The following is a 24,059-nucleotide window of genomic DNA, read 5'->3' as shown; positions in this document are numbered from 1 at the left end:
TTTGTTTTAAAGTTACTGTGATATGTGAATTTAAAGCAGGGTGGTGGTTATCATTACCTTTATCAGGGTTTATTTAGCTGTGCTTTCTGGTAAAACAAAAAAATCTATCCATCTAACAGAATCATTTCTGTGTTGAATAGATGCCTAAAAACCTTTTTTGTCTTTGAAGAAGTAAAAAAAAATCTTATATTTTAACTGTTCTCAATAGAAACTTTGTTTATGCAGTGGAATTTTTATTTTTTTAAATAATTACAGCATTCTTCTTCACATCGACCGAGCAAATGCTCTGCTTCTGGGACCACAAAAAGTGTACAGATGGATCCAAATCCACATCGAACATCCACATTTTTCTTGCATAATGGTTCTTATTCTGGTTTCTTCCATATACAGCAGCCTATGTACTGTTCGCCAAGGTCCAATCGGGAGCATTAAAGAGAATGAGGTGAACTGTGTTTGTGCTTATCAATAAAGGAACGCATAAAGGACAGACAAAAAGGAGGAGATGTAGGACGAGATTAAAGGTGTCTGGAGATGAAGATAGGAGGAAAGAGTTTGTGAGAGAGAGAGAGAGAGAGAGAGAGAGAGAGAGAGAGAGAGAGAGAGAGAGAGAGAGAGAGAGAGAGAGAGATAATCCCTTATGACTTTCAAACATTATTTGCTAAAACAAATAAGGTGGATTTCTGGTCTGATTGATGTCTGTATGTCCTTGAGCTAAAAGATGACTCACACACATTGATCGTATACAGGCCCATAGGAACACATGCTTTAATAATCATAGTCATAATTCAATTATTTCTTTTTAAAAAAAGCATGGAGTTACTGGCCTACAGTGATGACATTGCACTCTCCTTTACAGAACGGCTCGCGAAATAAATAAATCAGCAAATAAATACATCCCACTGAAAAAAAAGAATATGTCTCGATTAAATTAGATTCCTAAGAAATGAAAAAGAAGTGAATGAAACTGGTAATAATAATGAAAAATGTTAGTAAGTGCTGTGTTTTATGTACAAATTTCACATCGATGCACATGAAGAGGGAACCACGCAGGGCGGATCGGGGGAACGGAGGGGTGAGATCATGCATTTCAGTTTCCCCACAGTTGAATAAAAACGTACAACACAACCATCCCCGGCCCCACGTTTGCTTTTCCCTTAAAAGAAAAAGGTAAAGACGATAAAGTATTCACATTTTCACTGGTGACAAAAATGTCATGTCCTAAATAAAGAAAATCAATGCACATGAGGGAAGGAGTTGTTGGTCTAAGTACAAGTTGGTTTGGCCACTAGTCCACTTTTTCTAATTCTCAGGGCCGTATTCACACTGGCATCTCAGCGATCAGTCGATTGTTAAAGGGAAACATTGATTGTAAACCAGCTTTGTATCATTACAATGACGGTAGTAAATGCAAATGAACGATGTTTAACCTCCCTACATGTTGCCCCTGGTTCACATCATCTGGCGGACTTAAGCCAGCTCGGCAGTTGTCGTGGACGTATGGCTGTTGTTTGGACTACAGATTGTACTTCCGCATTTTTTGTATGCCCGCCTTCACACACAGATTTGCCAGTGAATGAGCGACCTGCTCTGGGTGCAGGCAACATGGAGGGAAGTTAAAAACGTACCCTCATGGTTGAGGCACCTTTCATTAGTCGGATAGTTGCAGAAAAACAATGTTAAACTGTTTGTGAGCGAAAGTATCAGAGGATTGTTGCAACATGGACCTTTTTCCTTGTAACACAGTAAGTCACTTACCAGTGCACTGTTGCATATGCTAACTTTACTTGCTGCTGCCACTAGTAGGGGCGTTCCAGGAGGAGAATCTGAATCAAGACCATTATCCTTACCTCTTCCACATCGCATTGCCCTTTAGAGGCTGTAGCAAGCTTCATTTTAGAGCTAAAGGGAGGACAATATCATGTCTCTGAATCACATTGTAAGGAAATATAAGCTATAATAAAACTAGATATTGCACATAGTTTTCAAGGAGGAGGAAAGAAATGTTTTTGGACACATTTGTACTACTTATGGAATAAAAATGTTAAATGTTAAATAACCCCTTGGGGGTTCAACTGTTTTAACTTCAGGTTTTAAAATAATTTTTGGTTTCCACTTGAAAAAATCTTTTTCCATATGTGTGAAATCTCAGATGAGGTGCCAGTGTAAATGTGGCTTTCTTGCTGTCAGCTAAAAGCAAATCCTCCTAACATATCCAGGCATCAGTGAAGACAACAACCCTGCTTATCGTAGCTCCATGGCTACCCTCTTGAAAAATCCTTCTGTGATCACATTTAATGCAAAAACAAGCCATCCATTGGAGATCTGCCAGTAACCCCCCTCCCGTTGCTGAATGGTACAGCCCACGGAGGAGCAAGGCACCCGTTAAAAACAGATTCCCCTGGCCATCGGAGAGCAGTTTGACGCTTGAAGTTTATTGTCCAGCACCAAGGTTGATAAAGGTCCCCCCCCCCCTTTAAAAACAACATTAAAGATGTATCTCCTCATTTCAAGGACGGTTTTTGTAGTCCAGACGGCACAGAAAGCAAAAGATGCCGGTTTGCATTGAAGGGCCCTCACTGCCCTTTATAGATGATCTTTGTTGGACTTTTAAGATGCCTATAGGCTGAGGAACTAGTTGCTCGACAACAGCGGTAGAAACAGCACGCTGAACGTGGGTGAAGCTGTATTTAGATTTTTCATACAATGCCTGTGTTTGAACCTGAGGCGGGTGTGCACTAAAACTGTGATCCCTGATTGGTTTGACTTGAGATGGCAACATACAGGCCGGGGCCAGGTACAGCGGGTTGCTTCAGGTTTCCACGTCGACCGTTACGGTTGTAGCTGCGGTTTGTGTTGGTGCAAGTGCATGCATGCATTTGTGCATCTGAATCTACTGAAAGAGGTCAACCAAACCTCTGCACCACACTGATGGCTTCAGCAAGTAGCCACGAGGAGGGCGGAGCTTGATGATCAAAAATTTACTTAGTAAAGGGTTAAACATATTTTGCATTTTGGGTAAATCCAGCCCTAAATATATTTTCATCCTCTTAGGGGTGTGACTAAACCCAGATAATGTTTTAACCCAGAATCTTTGCATTTAAACCCAGTGGTGTTTTTTTTCTAGCACAGGTGTGATTACACCCAGGTGGGGGAGTGATTGTAGAGTCATGTATCTCCCTGGATAAGGGGTGTGTTCAGGCGTATGGGAGGTGGGGGAGCGGTCAGACCCGTAGTGAAGGTCCGGCAGCTCCAGTGAGGGGCGTTGTGGATCCACAGTCATAGCCCACATCCACCACTGCGTGGGGTCCCCCGACCAGCCGGCTCGGGAAGGGCTGCGCCTGCACCTGCCGGTCTCGGAAACTCTGGATGTAGCTCTGGATAGAACAGAGAAAGGCTTTGGTTGTAAGATTAAGGAAATGCATTAACAGAAATAGTTAAGTGAGACATTAACTAAATTACAAGGACCAAAAAAGGTACTTTCTGTCTTCTTCAAGACAAAAATTGTCATCGTCTACATAAACATTTCACTGCCTTTATGGATCGGTCACACAGTGGAAGAATCATTATTAAAAACTGTATTGGTTTGTGTTTATAATTTTAATTTTGGATTTTTCATCACCAAAAATCCTCTCAACAACAAATTCCATCGACCTTGGTCATGGGAGCATTAATAAGTAAATGATTGAAAATCTATCAAAAAATTGGTGGTGGAGGCATACAGAAATGTTGAGAGAATATGCACTAGAATTTCAAAAACAATTAAAAAAAAAAAAAAAAAGACCAAACACAATCAATTGTGAACACAACAACAAATAACAGAATACAAATACAGCAAATTCAAAAATATATGACAGAAAGTAAGATCAAGGTTCCTCACCGGCGAGAGGACGTCTGTGTCGTAGCGGCGGATAGGGTTGGGTTTGCGGCGGTAGGCGGGCTCAGCTTGAAGCTGCTTGGCCTGCTGGTGATGGTGGGAGGAGGAGCCGTGCTGCTGCTTCTTCTTCTTCTTGCGGTAGCGGTCGTCCCGTTGACGAATCCGCATCACCTGCATCCTTCTCTGCTGCCGGCTGATGATTACTGTGGAGGACAGAGGTAGGTCGATTAGGAGCAGCTAATGGCCTTGTTTTGAAGCTATGCTAGTTGCTTTGTAGATGTCTTAGTAAAGATTTGGGTGGAATAAGTGCCTCTGTAAGGAAATGAATGGAAAGGTAAGGAATAGTTTAAACCTCAGCATTAAGAAACAACAAGAGTGGTACAAAGTTGAGGGGCTCCATGAAGGCGCCCTGAGGTCCTTTGCAGCAAGTTCATGAAAGTAGACTTAAATACATAAACTTTTAAAGTTTCTGAGAGATCCAGTGCCTTCCTCGTGGAGATTTCAGTAAACTCAGGTTACAACTGGGCCAAATCTGGTTAAAGATGTTAAGAAAGTCCTGAAAATGTAATTTTTGTTAAAATAATTGTCATGGGTAATGTATATGTCTAAAAAATAGTTTCAATAAAATTTTATTGTAGGCAAGTTGTGGAAATATTCAAACAGCAATCATGTGACACTGTTGATGGGAAATATAAATTGAAGGACTTCTATGCCCCTCGCATACTACTTTAGTCAGCCTGAGGCGAGCTAACATTGGAAGATCTGAACTTTTTGCTGTTGATTTGTGATTAAATTGGCTCTCATCCTATAGTCTTTATGCTAATTTACAGGTATTTTATTCTGCATCATGGTGTGCAGACATAGTTTTAACAGCAAATGGAGTCAAACAAGAAAAAATAATGGTTTGTAGTTTACCACAAAAAAAAGTCACAACCAGTTTTTCTCACCCTTGGTATGGGAGTATCCTTCAGCGGTCACCTTCCACTGGACCATGACACCCAGTAGGGTGAGGGCAGGCCACACCCCGAGCACCACCCACGTCAACCAGCACACAGGCTTGCCAGGTGCTGCTTTTATTCGCTCGTACATGTACAGCACAAGGGCAAAGAGCTCCACAAAGTAGTCCAGCGCCACAGTGATGACTGCTGCACCAAACATCGCTGTGGACACCGTGGTAAAGAGGCGCTGCCACTGTAGGGTGAGTACGGCGAACAGCATGCCCAGGCCAAGCAGCACGCCCAGGGGCACCCAGACGGAGCGCGGCGGGCTGTCGGAAAGCTCCTCCATTCCTACCAGGGTGGCCACAGCCACCAGCAGGCCCAGCAGCAGGCCTACCATAAAGAGGCCCACGCTGCGAACCAGCATGGTGACCAGGCCGCAGAGCGTGCCGATGCCAAGGCCGATGCCCACGGAGGCCTCCACGCTCAGCTGGGTGTCCAGAACGCGCTCCTTGTAGCAGAGCATGAAGATGACGACGGAGCCAAACATCAGGCCCGTCAGGAACATCACCGCTTTGAAGCAGCGATAGCCTGAAATAAGAGGACACCATTAACTTTTTTACCAAATAACTTAATGAGTAAATCAATCACACAGAATAGAAACTACTGTAGCAATGAACTCTGGTCCAACTTTGAAGCATTTTGCACTTCCAAGTAAATTTTCTAACTCACCAAAGAAGCAGTAAATGATGCCGAAGAGGCAGCACATGGAGCAGACGACAGAGGGAACCACCTTGTAGCGGCCAGCGACCTCCTCGCAGCCATCCACTCGCTCGGGGCTCAGCTCCTGGTCAGGCTGGACCAACAGCGTCTCCAGGGTGGTCGTCATGGTGAACAGGAGGAGGAAGGGGGGAGAGAAGAGGGGTAAAAGAGGAGGATAGGTGATTACGTGGGAGGCGGGGGACAGGGGAGGTTAGGGAGCACCAACCAGCCGCATGGTTTCACCTGTGGATAGAGGACAGGAGAGAGAAGAAGAAAGGGTTAGACAAAGCAAGAAAGGAGATTTGGAGGAGCAGATGAAAGGAGGTGTAGGGGGAAAATGATCAAGCTACAGCCAAGAACACGTGTTAATATCAAGATAGGAAGGTAATATAACCGGTGTATTCAAGAACAGTCCAACAAGCAATGACCTGAACTGTTATGAAAAATAAAGCTCAGCAAATGTTCACCATTAGTGATCATCTACTGTATCTGAACCAAGTTTTATAATCTCTCAGGAAAAGGAAGTGAAGCCACACCCTTTGTTGAGTCAAAAGACCAGGACTAGTTGAGACCGAGTCCGAAAGTGAGACAGAGACACCTGGGAAGCCAGGCATACCGTTAAAAGTGATTGCTAAGTATGGTTACCAGGCGGCCAATTTCAATGCCTGTTCTAGATAGATTTTGAATTAAACCAATATCTGTTTTATGAAGTTTTTTTGGTTTTGTTTTGAAGGAAGAAGTTACTTCAGAAAAAGAAACATGGCTGGAGAACAACCAATGAGAGACCAATGGCCAAGTCCAAGAAAAGTCAGTGCAAAAGCCAACACGTCCAAGACAAGAGAAAACAACGTCTGGAGACTGGACTTGAGTACTATAGCACTGCCAATGGTTGCCTGGATGGTTAAAAATCGGTCATAAAATCTAAATCAGACTTGTCAGGTCTGTGTGATTAAAATTGAATATGTTAAACCATGACAAATCAACAGCATGATCTAAACGATCAACAACACTGCCAGCAGCCAAAGCCTGTGTTACCCTGTTAATAAAGTGGCTTTTAAATCTACAGCAGTAGATTGTAAAACAGATTTTGTTTTGCATCCACACATACACAAAAGCACACACACACACAGTTTGGCATCCCCCTGATGGCGGAAACAGCGGATAATAATAGCTCAGATAACAGCGGGTGTTTGAGCTGGGCGGACCAGGGCAATCAAAGCCTCCCTCTCTCCCTGTGTTTTATCAGGAGCCATTTAAGGGGAACAAGAACTAACGTCCTTGAGGCCACTCGAGCACAAAGCTAGCACTTTGACAAACACACACTCTAACAGCTCCTTTCTTAGTCCCGAAACGCTGCAACGACATGATGAACCTGGGACGCCTGCAGGGATACGAGATACACCTCACCATCTCCCTACGGTCTATCTAAAATATAAGAGAAATATCAAATAGATGCCCTAAAGTGGGGTTCTTTATAGTCCTAAAGGACCAGTGAGTAGACTTTAGTGGCATCTAGCGGTGTAGTTGCTGATTGTGACGTCCTTGTCTCACCCTCCAAGTACGTAGGAGAAAATACGGTGGCTGTGAAACTCTCCAAAAACACAAAAGGCCTTGTGTAGAGTGCTTGGTTTGCTGGAATGTACAAGGACCAGTGTTTCAGATTTAGTGGCATCTAGCGGTGAAGTTGCATCTTATGTTATCTATCTGTAATTTCTGTCTATGTGACCATCTATCCATCTATCTATAGCCTGTTTCGGAGTGACCTCATTATTTTTGTTCAACAAAATTGATTAATATCGTACTGTAATTTGCAAATCTCTCCACACTTCCTTCCTTGAAAGTTGCCTGAGCTCTCACATACAAGCCCCGCCTTTCCTTTTGCATCCTTCCCTGCAACCTCATCTGTATTCCAGTAATGCTTTGTTAACAGCGCTTGGTAAATACATTTGCCTTGACTTTCTCCCTCTTTCAGTCTAACCTTCTTTGTTTTTTCTGTATTTTCCCAACGTCTGGCTGTGTAACCTGTCAGGGACCTGCAGCGGCGCAGTGATTCCTGACATCCTGGCTGAATCTCACCTTGTTTCCTGCTGCCTTCATCATTCAAATCTCTTTCTGTTTCCCCCCCTGTCCTCCTTCACATCCTTCCTTCACTCAGTACAGCCTTCACTTCTGCTTCACTCAACTGCATAGTATTACATATAGCAATGTAGGTACACTACTAAACTAATCTACAATATATGGGAACAAAAAAATATTTTTTACCCAGAAAACACTAATGTATGGGTGATGCATAAACTTTGACACTTTTTTAAAGTATATCTTTTTGATATGTGGTGTTGCACAGGTGGTAAACTATTAATTGAAGCTGGACATGGACATACACATAATATACAGTAATATATATACAATAGGTCTCCTTTGACCCTACAAGTGTATTTGGTAGTAATCGAATACACTATAATTAAATTGCAGTGCTTAAGGGACGCATAAGGAGAAAACGTTAGAAGTGCAAAATCGGACGCCAACTCTGTCTTTCAACCCTTCGCCCTTTAACCTCCTTCCCATGCCTCCTCCGTCCTCCCCCTTTGGCTGTTTTCATTCTCTCCATCTCTGGGTGAGTTCAGTCCGACCGTGGAAGGTTTCTAGGTCAGAGGTGCTTATGCAACTCTAGTATGAGCAACTTTGCTTTGATATTCATGAGCTCCCCCATCCCTCTCTCCTCTTTTGTTTCCTTATGGCTCACTTCCTTCTCACTCTTCCTTCAGTGCCTCTCCTCCTTTGCCTTACTTTACCTTATCTGTCCAACTCTTAATCATCTACCTCTTGCTGCTCACTTAACTGGGATGCCACACCTCCTCTTCATCTTCCTTTTCTTGTAACTTACTTTCCTCCCTAAGGGCTGAGTCATGTAGAGGTGGGTAATAATTTGTGTGTCATGTATGGAGGTTGAAACTGGTCTGGCATGTTTGACAATGTACAAGGAGTGTTGAGCAAAGTGCTAAATCCTTAATATATCTAGCTGCTGCAGCTCTGTGTTTGACCTTTAACTGCTGACCTCTCCATGTGTAATTTGCTTGTGTATTATATTAAGTAACTCCAAATTTCCAAGTGTTAAAGGTCCAGTGTGTAACATTTAGGAGGATCTATTGGCAGAAATGGAATATAATATTCCAAGGTATGTTTTCATTAGTGTTAATTGGTGTTTCACGGCCACCATAGTTTGCCCGACACACTTCACAGCCCGTTCTTATTCCCAGATCACCACTAAATCATACACACTGCTCCTGTACAATGTGAATTCAAGCAAATATATATATTGTTTCGAGCAACTCAGACAATAGAAATAAGGCGAAATTACCAACTCAATATTTCTGAAGGTGAATGTGATTTTGTGTTTGCTGCTGTGTGTGGAGCACTGAGTAAACTGCAGTATGTGTGTGTGAGACAGAAGCATTTGCATTTGAATAGAGCCATTTTAGAAGTAGTCAGTAGGAAGAGGCTGATGAGTAGTGCAATAAACCCCCAAAAATGTCTTTAGAATAAACTCACCGTACTCAGTTACACACACGGAACACACATATTCTTTATACATTTTCATTCCCATTTTCATCCAAACATGTCATATTAATAATCATCTTTTGGTGGAGGATTAGCAGGTTGCTGCAGAGTGACCCTGTGTGTGTGTGTGTGTGTGTGTGTGTGTGTGTGTGTGTGTGTGTGTGTGTGTGTGTGTGTGTGTGTGTAGAAGCATTAAGCCGTTTTGGACGTGCAGTTTTTATGTTTGCAGACGGATCATCCTCGAGGGGGGAAAAAAAGCACAGAGAGAAAATAAACGACAGAGGAGTTTCTTCTTCTGCTGTCCGAATCGGCAGCAACAACAACAACAACAACATGGTTCTCCTCCTCCCGCTCTGCTTCCTGTCTGTTGCCGTGACGACGGAGGGATGCTGACGGACAGCCGGCGGTTGCCGCTGGTCCGAAGCCTGGCGAATGAAAGAGCAGCTTCAACTCCCATAGCAACAGCGTGAGAGCCAATCAGTGGCCGCGTCTGTTCCCTCTAAATGTGTTCATATACGCCAGTGTGTGTGTGTGTGTGTGTGTGTGTGTGTGTGTGTTATAAAAGCAGAAACCCTCCTTTGAATTATAAGTAAATATCCTAAAGTCTGATTTAACAACGATAGTCATAATCAATTGATTATCTCTTATTGATATATATATATAGATGTGAATAATAGGGTTCCCACTCTTTTTAAGAAATCATTTTCCAGTAGTTTTTCTTAAAAATACAGAACAACACTTGCTCACAATGGTGGCCTGGTTGAGGGGCTAAAATTAGGGATGCATGATAATTATCAGTTGATAATGGGAAATTTATATTATTACATATTATCTTGATAATTAATTACAGCCAATAAATTCTCAGTTGATTATAACAATGATTTATTTTGAATTCTTCTGCAAAGCGACTTCATGCTTTATGCTCTATGACAGACAAAGTGTGTTTGACTTTGACTTTTTTAAACTTACTAGAAAACAGACCTGTTTGTTGTTGTGAACAATAGTGATGTTTGGATCAGAGCTATGGAATATCAAATCATCTATTTTTGCTCACTACATCTCAGCCTTAACTTACCATCAAGTGTGCATTAACTCAAGGTTATGAGCTTCTTTTTAAAACACAAAAATGTGAAATGATTGGTTATCGTATGGGTACGGTAATTATCGGTTATCAGCTGAAAAATATCCATATCCCTAACGAAATGCCAAATTTAGTCGGCATGCAGCTGATAATCTGAATTTGGTGTAAAGAATCTCCTCGTCTCCCTGTGATAAAAAGTGGCACAGTGTGCAGGCAGATGGATCAGCTGTGTTAAGAGACAATGAAGTGGAAAAACAAATAAACCAAAAAACCTCTCCGCCCTCATTGCCTCACTAATGACAAAATCCACAATCAAAGATCAATGTCCGGTTTACACAGAGAGAAAGAAAGAAAGAAAGTGCAGTTTAACAAACTGTTTGTGGATCAGTGAGTAAGACCTAGACACACTGACACAGATGTGCAGCCCTTTCCAGTGCTGACATCATCTGTCTGAACTCGGCGGCTGAAAAAGAGACGAGGCCTTTTCATGAATAAACAAAACGCTGTCTATTAATACAAAGAGCACACAGACTGAACCACATGCTGGTCCACACTACAGCTCAGCTCCTTTTTTTTAAAGAATCATTAAACAATCAACAACATGATAACAGTCTGCTGTGGTTCCAAAAAATGATGCTATTAACGGCAACATAACTTGACTAAAGGGTAACACGCCCACAGCATATATATCACACATCAAAAACACCCACTGCTATGTGGTTTTATGTATGCCCACACACATCAAGTTACATCATTGTCCCTCATCTGTAGCCACATGTGAGATTGTACAGAGCAGAAAATCTAACTGTTGAAAAATGGAGACACAACCTTACTATTCTTCATGAATCCTTACCATTAGTGGGGCAAAAGGTAACGTTTATTCTGAGGTTGGTGCCAGAGGAAAAGGCCATATTGTTGTCCAAATCAAAAGCAAAGAGATTTCAGACTCTACAATATAACACTAAATCCTACACACTGCTCCTTCAAATAATTCAATGTGCAGCCCTTTTGATATGTGGCAGAGTAAAGTATACCGTTCCAGTGATATACCAGAACTTCATATACTTAAATAAATGTACTTCCTGCTTCATGTCAAGATTAAAAAATAATCTTGTTTCCATTGCATTTCTAACATTAGCAGAGGAGGGAGACATGATTCATTTTGCATCTTAATGAGCTTCATCCCAGACAGAGAAATGTCTGCAGAGGTGAGACGCCTTTTAGTAACACAGTACAGTACATCAGTAATTCTTTCTTCAGTTCAAGTGTTTGATGTCATTTTGTGTCCTCGCTGTCACCTCGATGACTTCTGAGCATCACATTCTGTCACTTGATCATTTTCCCAACACGCTCAATGTGCAAATGTACTCATTTCTGCTCAGTGCACAGAGGGCTGTGTCGCTTTCATAACACTGTGACTCATGAAATCTGTTTGTAGTTCATTTATTTCAAAATATTTTTAAATATCTCCCATTTGCTTCTCTATAGTGGCCAACACAGAGAACATATTCACCAATAGCAAAAATCTCTCAAATCATAAACCCAAAGGCCAATTTGTCTACAATACTGTAATCATTAATGCACTGATATAAGAAGAGATTTTATTTGAATTAAACACTATTTTTTCCACATGCTTTTAATGTTGTAAGTTAGATTTTAAGACTACAGAACTCATTAAGAAGCATATTTGTGTGCACTGATCATCAATAAACATTTTTGATAACTGGGAACTTTAGGCCCCAGCGCAGGTTATTATTTCATTCCTCAATCGATCGCATTTTTGTCGGCCGCAACATGCTTTAAAACTCATGAAAGAGTAGGATCACTCGCACAGCTCCTCAATGAAAGAAAAAGCCATCTTGTCCTAGTGTTGTAAATGAAGCAGCTGTTTAGTTTTTCATTGTCTCAATAAAAAATTATAAAAATAGGAATGTTTCTGGTGCCTTCAATTAATACAAAGTCACTTATTGTTATTGTGAAATTGTGACATTTTTTTGCTAATTGTTCAACTCAGATTAAGGTAGAAATTCTTAAATTCAGCCCAATAAAGTAACAAAATACTTATTTTAAGAAAGTCTATCTTAAATAACTGAGTCTTCATTGCTGGTAATATGTACAACGTGCTCATTTTAAGGCCCATTACCATCATTCAGTGGCTAGATTTTATGCTTTTATCCCACTGGCAAATTTATTTTGATAAATACAAGAAATTTTGATTATATTTAAGAATATATATTAAATATATTACTTGTTTCTAGAAGGGCTGCTCTTGCAGTGTGAAAAAAACGTCCACTAAGAATATGGAGGACGGCGTTACTGAAAAACAACTCCACAGAGTTAAAAAGAACTTCACAGAAGACCATCTGCATAATGTGTCTCAACTGTTGATGTGTCACGCAACAGATTTGTCCAACAAGAAAACGGCAACAGCAAACAACGTGAGCGCGTGTGTGTCACAGTCGAGACTAACGCCAAAAGCCTGGATGGCGGTGAGTAACAGGAGAGCGCCCAATGATGTGACACAACCGACGGCCAGCATGTTCCTGGATCCAGCTGTGGCAAAAATAAGACGATGCAACTTTGAGACACTGGAACTGATCTTTTACATGTCATTCCTCAACAGCATGTGTTAACCTAAAGACTACACCCAACTAACAGTAACTTCTCATTGATTCATCTCAGGAAACAGTTTCCTGATGAGTTTCTGCTCTCAGTCTCTAGTTTCAGTCTTCTTCCATACAGCATGATGTTCATTTAGTAACTGATGGTCCCATTTAGAGCTTTAGGGCGGGGCTACCTTGTGATTGACAGCTCATTCTCAGTGAGTCCGTCCAGCTCAACGCACCAAACTCAAGTCAAACTGTCAAACTAGGCAGTGCTGGTCATAATTTCTGAAATACATTCTAGGGTACTGTTTATCTGGAATACGAGAACCTGCTAGCATTATTTCCTGCTATGGACGAAGTTTGTAACTGGTTATGAAAGTCTAAATGTAATACTGATGCCTCTTTATGTTTAAGACCATCAGAGAGATGGTAGGTTCTTCATACAGTTGTTATTCTTAATGCCTGCCAATAGGTCGGATTCACCTTGAAATCAATAAATCTAGGTGGTAGAAACAGTGCCGCTTTTGTCCACAGGGGGTGCCAGAATAAAAAAAAAAAAAGAAAGTTCCTTGAAGGGGCTTAAATTAAAAGTATATGTAGGTATATTACTGCTTTTAACTGCTTAATCAAGGTGTCTGCAAAGTATCAAACTAAATGTGAGAATAAAACAATCCCAATATGTGGCTGCAGCATTCCTAAATTGCCTTATGGAAATCATATTTTACAACCTGAAACACGATATCTTTACCTAAATGATCTTCTAAACCCCCCAAACAAACATTGACACTGACACTGCATCCATCCCTTGGTAGAGATAAACATGTAGCATGAGCAGAAGTGTTAAAGAGGAAGGGTGAAAGAGAACTGAGAGAAAGGAGAAAAACATCAGTGGCCTTCCCACCACGTTGTGTTACGTAACTGCCTCATAATGCATTACTCACTGCACTTCAGCTCCTTTCCAAACCACTTTGCACTGGCAACGATTCCCCTGATTCAATACGAAAAAACCAAACAAACCCAGTGTTCAAAAACAGCTCGGTAGAGGTGCAACGTGGGAAAAACAAATTGCAGGCGCACAGGGAAGATATTCCTATAAACATACAGATTGTTCCTTAATTGTTTGATCTATCAAAAGCTGCAAATGCCATCTACAACTGCCTTCAACTTACTTGTTTGAGAAACCTTTTCAGCTTTTATACACAATAATTGAGTCCTTACTCTTACTTGGATTTGGATACCAATATCACTGTGAGGATGATGTATGCCAAATTGTGAGAATTTATCTTATGAGATAATAAACTGTATTTGTTGGTGGAACAAATCTGGACGCAGACCCGCTGATTAAAACCACTAAAACACACCGAATAAAGCAGTTCCACCTTAAAAACCACTGCTTCTCCCACGCTGTTGGACAGACAAAGGACGTCCCGGAGGGGCTGCGAGTCGAGCGGCTGCTAACGTTAGCTCAGCTTGTTTCTCTTATAACTTAAGATCCAGACGTCTGATGACTACAATCCATAACTGAGCTCCGATCAAGGTCCACTTACATGTTTTTTCTCTTTCGGCTGTATAACACAACTTTAAAAGTCCATCCTTTAATCATTCTGAGCACTTTGGTTTAAAATATTGAGCTTGGTAGTTTAAGTTGTGTTGAAGACAGTGACGCAGTTAAAAGCTCCACAACAACCGAGTAAGTGGACCTTGATTGGATGAACAACGTAGCTCAACCTTTAAACTGAAGTCCTAAAATAATTCAGAACAAAATAAGGTTTTAGCAAACTTAGTATGTGATATAGTCAGAAGCGAGTAAGAGCTGATAGGTCTAGTGTTTATAGACATTTTATGTGGAAATGTTACATATTACAGCTTCAAGAAAAACCTCAAGCCCTAAATTCCAGACTGACAAATAAAGTTTGTGAAAATATTTTAATTTTTTCATCAAGAAAATGTTTCATTTATTTCACGAGCAGAGAAATTAGATAAAGTTTGGATATTGTGATGTAAAAATGACAAAATCTTTCTACAGCAATCAGTGCAGCAAACAAAACAATAATATAACAACAGAACAACAGTGACCCAGCCATACAGCCAGAGTACCACAGTATCTCAAAGACACAACCTGATCTTAAAATCTCTGCGACTCCTCTCTCCATCACTGACCTGAGAAATCTGCCGCTCTGACCGAGGCTGCAACATGTCCTCTCGTCTCTCTTCGCTGTCTGAACGCCGGCGGTTTAATGAGAAAACGAGCACATGATGCACACAGACCTCTCTCTGTCTCTCAGTGTTGCTCACACACCATCCAAGGTAACAGGCTGCCGGCTGAGCTGCCAAAAACAGGCCTGTTCATGACGAGCGTCCTGCCGCTCGCAATGCAACACCGAGTGTGTCACCGACTTACATGTCAGCTTCCGGGAGAGAGACAGAGAGAGGTTGCTGTCGTCAATCGCCCTGCCAATATGTCAACCGCCATCTGTCTGCACATGTCAATCAATACCAGCTTTGCAGTGGAAACGTGAGCGCTGGAAGCATGAGCAGTGCATGTGTGTCTGTATGTATGGTGTGTTTGTGTCATCACGTGTCTCACTCAGACAGACACACTGACAGGAGGAGGGTTACACGGGTAAGGACTTGACCTGACAGATTCAGGAACAGCAGCAGACAACGCTGAAGACATAACAGTAGAGTTCTGCTTTCCAGGGAACACCGGGTATTCCCAAGTGGTTGGAATTAAAATAGGTTTTAACCTTGTCCAGTTATTAAAACTAATTAATGTGGTAAATGATGCAAAAACTGGATTTCTGCTATGTGGAGTAGTTTTTATGTTCACCTCAAAACAGAGAATTTGCCTTTTAACACACTTCTTGTGTCTGTCTGTCTGGATTAAAACAATATTCTGTCTGCTGCACAATAAAAAAAGGTTTAAAGCCAAAAGATCAAAGCAGGAGGGGATATGTGCTTTTATGAAAGACAGGCTGTAATACATAAATACAGAAAAAACTGTCCATCTTCACAAATAATCTCAATTTCTATTCAGCTCTGAACGACAGCCAGGCTCAAAATGAAGCCAAAATCATCAGACGGAAGTTTTAGTCATCTTTATTAGAAGAAGGTGACTCACATGTGACTTTTTTCAGAACAACAGTACGTGACTTGTACAGATGAATATTATTTACAGCGGTCGACGGCTCTCACCCACAAACACCCGCACAGCTCCGGGAGATTAGGCACGACCGCCGGCTCCAAGAGGCCGAGGCGTTCTCACACCTCCTCAGACACTCACTGGGCAGGTTACGTAAGGCTGACAGTGAATGGGCTGCTCCAGTTATAAAAGCATGTGTCATCTTCTCTGATTGGACAGAATGTGGAAAATCTGCTGATGGGGAATTGGTGAGGAGAGGAAGAGAGGAGGAGGACGAGGAGGAGGAGGAGGAGGAGGAGGAAGACACTGAGGTCTTTGTCCATGTCAGGCTCTGTTTTCACCCTGACAGACTGCTGAGAGGGCAGCATCGAACAAGAGCCTCTTACATTTTAGTCTATAAAACCTCAAAAACTATCCAAAACCAAAATCCAGCAGTGTAAATATTCAGTTAACAATGATACAAAACAGGCAAACAGCAAATCTGTTATCACTGTATCAATGTGTGTGAATGGGTGAATGTGGCACGTAGTTTAAAAGCGCCTAAAACCAAACTTCATGTGTAAAAGTGCCCCTTTAAAACAGACCTGTTCATCTAAAGTGAGCTGCTCCAGATAAAGCCCTAACAGCCCACAGAAGTATATACACAGCCATCACATGATAACCGCGGACAGGTGAAGGGAATAACACTGACTATCTGGTTATCAGGGCTCCTATATTAGGCAGCAAGTGAACAGTTTATCCTCAGAGTTGTTGTTAGAAGCAGGAAAAATGGGCAGCGTGAGGATCTGAGCAACTTTGACAAGGGCCACATTGTGATGGACGACAAAGCATCTCCAAACCTGCAGCTCTTGTGGGGTGTATATATATACACATTTATTTACTCATATTCTATACTGTTTGACTCAACTAAGATCAAGGATGAAGGGCTCTGACAGTTCAATCGTCTTCACGCTGACCACCTGACACCATTCTGTGTCCGAGCAGCAGCGTTGATAATCCTGTGTGGTCTGTTCGCCGCAGACACAGAGATAATGAGATTCGACTGAATGCTGTGTGGCTGGAGGCGAGGTCGCGAGAGCTCTGGATTAACGACAGGCCTTTTACAATGGCTCGGGACTGTCACTGACAGTCAGAAACACTCAGGACCAACCTGTGGGTTCCTCTCTTCAGACCTGCAGTGGCACGTTTGAGGACTTCCAGGAACTAAATATCTTACATAACGAACAATAAAGGCTTCTCTTTCTCACAGAGTCTTAATGCTGCTGCTCTGTGTGACTGAACAGCTCGCTGTTCTCCCTGTCTGCCGCCGCCGCTCTGAGGGAGCCACTCAGGAATATCAATGATGTTTGTTCCCATGGATGAGGAACTTAACGCAGGGTTAGAGCTCTAACATTAACAGCAGGAAGAGACAGAATGTTTTTAGCTCAGTGTCTTGGAGGTGTGATGTCAGGAAATCTGTTAAGTTTTACACCAAAGGTTCAAAAGACGAAGAAAGATGGCGCTTGCAAAAGGGACTTTATTTGTCTTCTTCTGCAGGAAGCGTCAGAGTTCTTGCACCAGAAGGGGGCTTCATTTGTCTTTAAGCTATAGTGATCTGACTATAGTGCCCTCCCACCAGCTGACACAACCTAAAGATTCATTTTAAAGTCTTGTCTGGTTGGAGGACGGGACAAATTTCCCCCTTTTCATTCATGACAACCATTGACAATGACAACCAATCTATCATCAACAGGCCATCAATTATCAATAGGCCTCATTATAAATAATGAAAACTGCTGAATTATTCATTTTATTCACATTATGTCTGAAAAACAAACATTTTTTCCAGATTTCTGGCTCATAAAAAAAACAAAGACGCTGATCCATGTCTGCAATAATTCACTGCACGTGCAGGAATAGCCCATGATCCTCTCTGCTCGTCCTCACTGTACGTGCAACCTCCAGTTACAGCGCGGCACGTGAGCGTGCGTGGTCAACGCTGTTTCAACTGTGGGGAGCTGCAATCTCCGGCTGCCATCAAACCCAATTATTTCTAGCTTCAGTTCTTCAGTAATGAGCCGCCGAGCTGCTGACTTTTGTGCGCTTTTGGAGTTTACATTTTTCCACCTGAAGGAATCTGGCTCGAGCTCTGTGCTCGCAGCCTGCGGAGGCCACAGAGGGGACTTACACATTATAAAAAGAAGCTTCTTTTATTGATATCGACAGCATATGAGGGGCAGATTTAACTCAAGTCCCGAAATGAATAGTCAATAGTCAAGACATTTATGAGGCCAAATATGTCAAACACTGTGTTTTCAGCTTCTCCAATGTTTCTGTTTACATCTTTGGGTTGATCTATAAATGATCGATTGAACAAACTATTTGAAGATGTCATGGACTAGCTATTTCACTAAAATCTAATGACCTTCACATGTCTGGTTTTGTCTGATAAACAGTCCAAAACTCAAAATACTCACATTTACAATGACATGAAACAAATAAAAGTAGCAAAGTGGGAGTGGAAGTTTGCAGTTTTTCTTGATAAATGATCTAATGTTACATTTTCTGAACGCACTGACCTGTTCAGCACAACACTGTAAAGAAAAAGCTGAGAAAACAAAAAAAAGAAAACAAAGCTTTGCTGCTCTTTTATTGAAATCTTTTACATTTCTTCTTTAGAAAGAACTAAAAAACAGATTCATTCAGATCATTTTACTTTATTTAATATATATATATATATATATATATATTATCAATCAATATATCCATGATATATATTTAATTATGAAATACAACTTTTTTTTCTGAAGAAGAAAAGTAAATTATCATTATTATTATTCAGAGTTTGAGTTTGACTTAAAACTCGTGTGGGATTCTGTAGTGGGAGCAGGATTTCTGCACAAACTAATCCTGGATCAAAAAAGGAAGACAGTCCAGTCCCAGTCTGCCTCTCTGCCCCCGTCGGCTCAAACAACAAGCTCTAATACTTTGAACAAACATCTGGCCCTCAGCAGCCTGCGGCTCTCAGCTCGCTGTCTGAGGATGTGCACTAATTAGCTCACGTCGGTGCACCTATCATCACCGCTGGACCCTGAACGCCTCGTGGCAAACTCCTGACATGAACGCCACGCTTCCTGCATGCTGGTGCTGGTAGGAAACACAACACGGCAAAAAACATTTCGATGCAACATGAGAATGCCGCCTGTTTGCATCAGATCATCTGGTCCACGTGCAGGAATGTGGGTCGCTGATGCTACAGGTTGCTGGACGTGATGCAAATATTCACAAAAATCTCTTTTTTTAAATAAACTGTTGAGGTAACGTCACAGCAGACACAACTTTATTATTCACCTACTTGTAAAATGTCATTAAAAAGGTAATTCTGGTCGAAAGTAAGATGTTTTTCTTTGGTTTACAGGTGATAATTATGGACCAGTGACCTCTACTTTAAAGTGCAAATGAGAAACATGTAGAAAGTTTAGAAAGAAGTTTGAATACTTTTCCAACTAGAATACTCCTACTACAGTGCGGCAGGCAGAAGATGTTTCATATCCACAGCAAAACATAACAACTATTACCTATCTTTAAACTAATCGACATTTATTCCAGCCAATGACATCTTAGCACAAGTTCAACGAACCAATCAGCCAGCAGCTCGGTATCTTTCACTGCTCATAAAAATGACAAATTCCAAGTGAACCAATAGTTCTTCTATCATTCTCAAGAGAGGTAAATCTGATCATTCTTTAAAGATTGTAGATAATATCCAGATTTGAATTCAACCGTCAATGCAAAGAGTCTTAAATGTGAAAATAATGATTCAATGAGAGGCTCAAACGTTTGTCAGACCTTAGTGAAGCTGCAGCAGCTGGAGAATGAACTCTGCCGTCCCTGCATCAGACTCAGACAGACAGGAGGAGGAGGGAGGGGGAGGGGAGAAGGGGGAGGAGGATGCGAGCAGCACCATGCCGGAGATGTTGACCCACAAGCGGATCTGAAGCGACGTGTTGTGGCATTTTCATTCCCCTGGCGGGCTGCAGAGCTCGGGCCGTGCTGCCTGACTGCGCTGATAAGACGGCGGGCTGACTCACAGTGAATACACAAAGAGCCCGCAGAGCTCGCTCAAGGTCTCCTCTCACCGCTTTATCAGTCTGCAAAACTCAAAACACGTCAGGAGAAGCTGTCTTCAACCTGCTTCAGTTGGCAATATCCTACAGTTCCCAGAATGCCTTTCAGTGACCTCCATGTGTTATAGCTGCAATGCATTCTGGTCTGGTTTCCTGCACCTGTAGGCAGCTTCAGAGAGAAACCAGTTCGGTTTGATGACTTCAAATGAAACTGGTGTGTCATATTTCCAGTCTGGAAGGTTAAGTGCAGACGTGTTTTATGAAAATAAAAGCTCTGACTGGGCAGGGGTGGTTGAAGGTCCAGTGTTTAGGATTTAGTGGCATCCAGCAGTGTAGTTGTAGATTGCAACCCACTGAATACAGCTCGCCTTCCAATTATGAAGGAGAAACTACAGTGACGACAAAGCACGTGGCCTCTCTAGAGCCCGTGTTTGGTTTGTCTGTTCTGGGCTACTGTACAAACATGGCAGAGATGGAAAAGGATCAAGCGGGAACCTCAAAGTTCCTCAAATCAATCAATCAATCTCCGTAAGGCCAGATATTAAAATGTAACTATACAGCAGAAATAAACACGTTTACAGCCAGTTTTAGTCTCTACTGCTAATTCTCCCGTTCATGACAACTGTACAGAGGCTACATTCTTATATAACTCACACATTTAAATTATATTTAAAGTTCTGCATATTTAAGGGAATAGCTGCTTTGAGTGACAGGTGGGTGCTGTCACGCTCCACCTCGTTTTAGCCGGACGCCAGAGGGGTCGGGACGGTTCAGAAACCTATGGGTGACTTATATATTATATATTAAAGTGATTATACACTAATGAAAACATCCCTATGAATATTGTATTCATTTCTCACAATAGATCGTCCTAATGGAGGTTTAAAAGGCAGTAAAGGGTCAAATGAAGCTAGTCAACATGCCAACGTGCAGAAAAAGTCCATTCAGGAAGTTGTCAATACACTCGAGGAGGACATCTGTACACACACATCATCTACCTTTAACCAGGTAATTAAAATAAATATAGAAAAATACGAAATATGGTGCGGAGCGACCTTGTAGGTCACAACTGCACTCTGCAGAAAGAGCACGTTAAAGCTCCTACATCAACCTCTCACTGTCCTCACTTCAAATGAATAAAATCAAACTCATCATGCAGGAGGACCCCTGGGTGCCTCCAGCCTTCAAAGCTTCTCACACATTTACCAAAAATAGAAATACGTCTAAAAAAGCCTCAGACTAAAAGTTCATCCCGGGCCTTTAAACCCAGATCAGGTCTTTAATATATCAGGTGTGTGTGTGTGTGCAAGTAAAGATCATTTCTGGATCATTATTACAATCATCATTGTTCAAGTGTCTGACCAACACATACAGTCCAAATATATTCAATTTACAGCTGAAGCTTAAGACTTACAGAATCCTTTTTTCCCATCACATTGGCAGAAATGGGTTTCCATAATAAACACTAGTCCTAAATCCAGATTTGAGTTTAATCAGCCAAATTATGGGAATAAATCCCAGATTAAAACTGAGCGAGGAGGGAAACAGCCCTGACTTCAGTCAATAAATAACTGAATTTATCTGAATTAATAAAATCGTAAAGAAAACATTAGATTTAACTTAAACTGAGCTTAAAACCTGTCCTCTTGCTTGAGACCCCTTCAGGGCCCACTGGGAGAGCTCAGACTCCACAGTGGTGCAGACCTAACTCCCACTGGTAAATGGACTGGTCATCCATCGCTCTGCTGGAAACCATTGACTCTGACCGGGATGATCGACCCTGATGCGGCCATCCGGGTCAGACAGTACCGACCTCAGCATCCAGCACGCGAAGCCGGCTGACCTCAATCAAAGGACCCTGGCCTCCTCCTCCTCCTCCTCCTCCTCCTCCTCCTCCTCTTCCTCTGTTGAATGTACCCGGTTTCATCATGTTTGACAGCAGGTGTGTGTGTGCGCGCGCGGAGACAAAAGAGACCCACCGCGCGCGTGACAGCCACTCACCATCATCCCCGACAGGTCCACGCGCCTCGTCCGCGTTCATATGACGGCCTCCCGAGGCCGAAACCACGACCATGTTCAACGTTTCCTTCCCCCGGCCTGGGTGTGCTCCCCGTCGGTGTGGAGCTCCGTGTCTCCCCGGCAGCCTGCAGGGCGTTGGATCCGCGACCTCACTGCTCCTCCATCGGGGGAAAGAACACACACAAACCGGGCTAAAAGACCGATTACCCGGGTTTACATACCGGGTAAAAAGGACCAGTGTGTGCTCTAATTAGAACCGAGGTGTCCGGATGGATGGATGGAGGATACTGAGTGGTGGTCCGGACCTGTCGAAGCCTGCATCACATTTACTGGAGGGAATAAAAGTCAGGGAACTCCGCAGCGCCTCCTACAGGCTGACATTGTAAATGATCAACAACAACTGTTTGTCCTTAATAATACTGAAACTATCAATATATTACTATTCATATTTAATACAGTGTATTCTATTTATATTTTATTGCTTGTATGTAAAGTATAATTTGAATTATATTATAGCCTATAATAAACTATCATATAAATTGTATTGATTTGTATTTTTGTAAATTCATTTGTTGTATTTTTTAATTTTATCTTAATTCTATTCTTAGTTTTAATTCTAAATATAATTATTTTATTATTCGTATTCTTTTAAATTGTTTGTGGATTAAGGTGGTGGTGAATAAAAGTCACAGGCAGACACAGGAAGTGAGTTGTTCAACCTTCAAAATAATACTGACAAATCTGCTGGTACGTTATTCCAGTGTTCAAACTTTGCTTTATACAACTATAAAGCTTTAAGGCTGAATTTCTAACTATAGGCCCCAGACCCAAAGGTGCCTTTAAAGCCCCGGGCTCAGGTGTGTGTCACTAATGCACAATGTCAGCTGACCTTAAGGAAAGTCCTGTATTCCTATCTAAAGTGGGAGTCCTGTCCTTAGAATACTTTCTAAATGTATCAGAATCTATCTTCATTAGGTTTTATGCACTTTCACCTTTATGATCTCCTAAAGCTAAAGCTGAGTGGATCAACAGAAGCTGAATTGAATTGATATTTATCACAGTTTCCACAGTGGCTCTGATAAACTGTATACGACCAATGAAAGCACTGAACATTTAATTTACTTCTTCTCTTTAATGAAGCTTTACTTTAACAGTACTTTCATTCACATGTGTCCAGCAGGGGGCGGCAGACAAACACTCTTTAGTTTACAACCACTGACCCAGTTTCAGTCTGACCCACAATGCTTTATAGTGACCTTCTGTTTTCCACATCTCTTCTGTATAAATTATCGTTGAACAAGTGTAAAGTCCCCCTCCAGTTAGAACTCAGAGTCTGCAGAGTTTGACACCAGAAAGATGTTTTCACATTCAGCTGCTGAAAGTGGAAAGTTTCTCTTGAGCTTGTTTATGACTTGTGACATCACAAATAGCTCAGAAGGTCAATCCAGGTCCAGCATGTAACTTATACAGCGTAATGTGGAAACTACTGACAGTAGAAATAATGGGCAGAGCCTCCGGGTCTGAGAATTGAAGCCAATGTGGAAGTGTCTTAAACCTGCATTCTCTCTAACAGCCAGCAGGGGGCAGCTCCACTGGTTGCAATAACACAGATACCATTCAGTCTTATGGAGAAATGAGCCGACTTTTCAGTTGATTGATGAGCTCAGTAAACAGTTTCCTGATGAGTTTCTGGTCTCAGTCTCTAGTTTCAGTCTTCTTTCATACAGCATGATGTTCATTTAGTAACTGATGTTAATTGGTGCACAATTTACATATTCATAGAATCTGGGATTTCTAATTAGGTTGAAGGAGTAAATTACTTTTTAAAGATTTGAATGTGGAAATTATACTTTTTTTTTCACAGACTATTATTCCAAGAAGACTATTAGTGTATGTCTTACTATATGTCTGGAGAGGATCTTTAACCGAAGGCATCACAAAATAAAACATTGAGTTTCTTTCCAACACAATGT

The 24,059-nt window shown here is 41.7% G+C and overlaps 1 protein-coding gene across 3 annotated transcripts; it reads right to left on the bottom strand.

Moving 5' to 3' along the window:
- Nucleotides 1-736: 736 nt before the first annotated feature.
- On the bottom strand, nucleotides 737-23,682 carry tmem198b (transmembrane protein 198b). 3 transcript variants are annotated; one of them, XM_051427668.1, is made up of 5 exons: nucleotides 22,069-23,682; nucleotides 5,545-5,817; nucleotides 4,822-5,403; nucleotides 3,878-4,077; nucleotides 737-3,374 (listed from the first exon to the last, which is right to left on the bottom strand). In XM_051427668.1, the coding sequence occupies exons 2-5, from the start codon at nucleotides 5,699-5,701 to the stop codon at nucleotides 3,222-3,224; spliced, it is 1,092 nt and encodes a 363-aa protein (XP_051283628.1). In that variant the 5' UTR covers nucleotides 5,702-5,817; nucleotides 22,069-23,682; the 3' UTR covers nucleotides 737-3,221. The 3 variants fall into 3 exon arrangements, with proteins under 3 accessions (XP_051283628.1, XP_051283630.1, XP_051283629.1); XM_051427670.1 differs by lacking the exon at nucleotides 22,069-23,682 and adding an exon at nucleotides 16,015-18,428; XM_051427669.1 differs by lacking the exon at nucleotides 22,069-23,682 and adding an exon at nucleotides 14,980-15,563.
- Between the last annotated feature and the right edge of the window lie 377 nt (nucleotides 23,683-24,059).

Source organism: Dicentrarchus labrax, unplaced genomic scaffold (genome assembly GCF_905237075.1).
Source record: "Dicentrarchus labrax unplaced genomic scaffold, dlabrax2021, whole genome shotgun sequence".
Lineage (NCBI taxonomy): Eukaryota > Metazoa > Chordata > Actinopteri > Moronidae > Dicentrarchus > Dicentrarchus labrax.
The sequence above is the reverse complement of the archived record's forward strand: the minus strand, read 5'-3'. Positions and strand labels throughout refer to the sequence as shown.

Bases quoted from the DNA above. Each gene is read 5' to 3' on its own strand.
- tmem198b (XM_051427668.1), bottom strand. From the start codon at position 5,701: ATGACGACCACCCTGGAGACGCTGTTGGTCCAGCCTGACCAGGAGCTG. The intron at 5,404-5,544 runs GTGAGTTAGAAA...CTCTTATTTCAG, and splicing joins CATCATTTACTGCTTCTTTG to GCTATCGCTGCTTCAAAGCG. The intron at 3,375-3,877 runs GTGAGGAACCTT...TGTTCTATCCAG, and splicing joins ACACAGACGTCCTCTCGCCG to AGCTACATCCAGAGTTTCCG.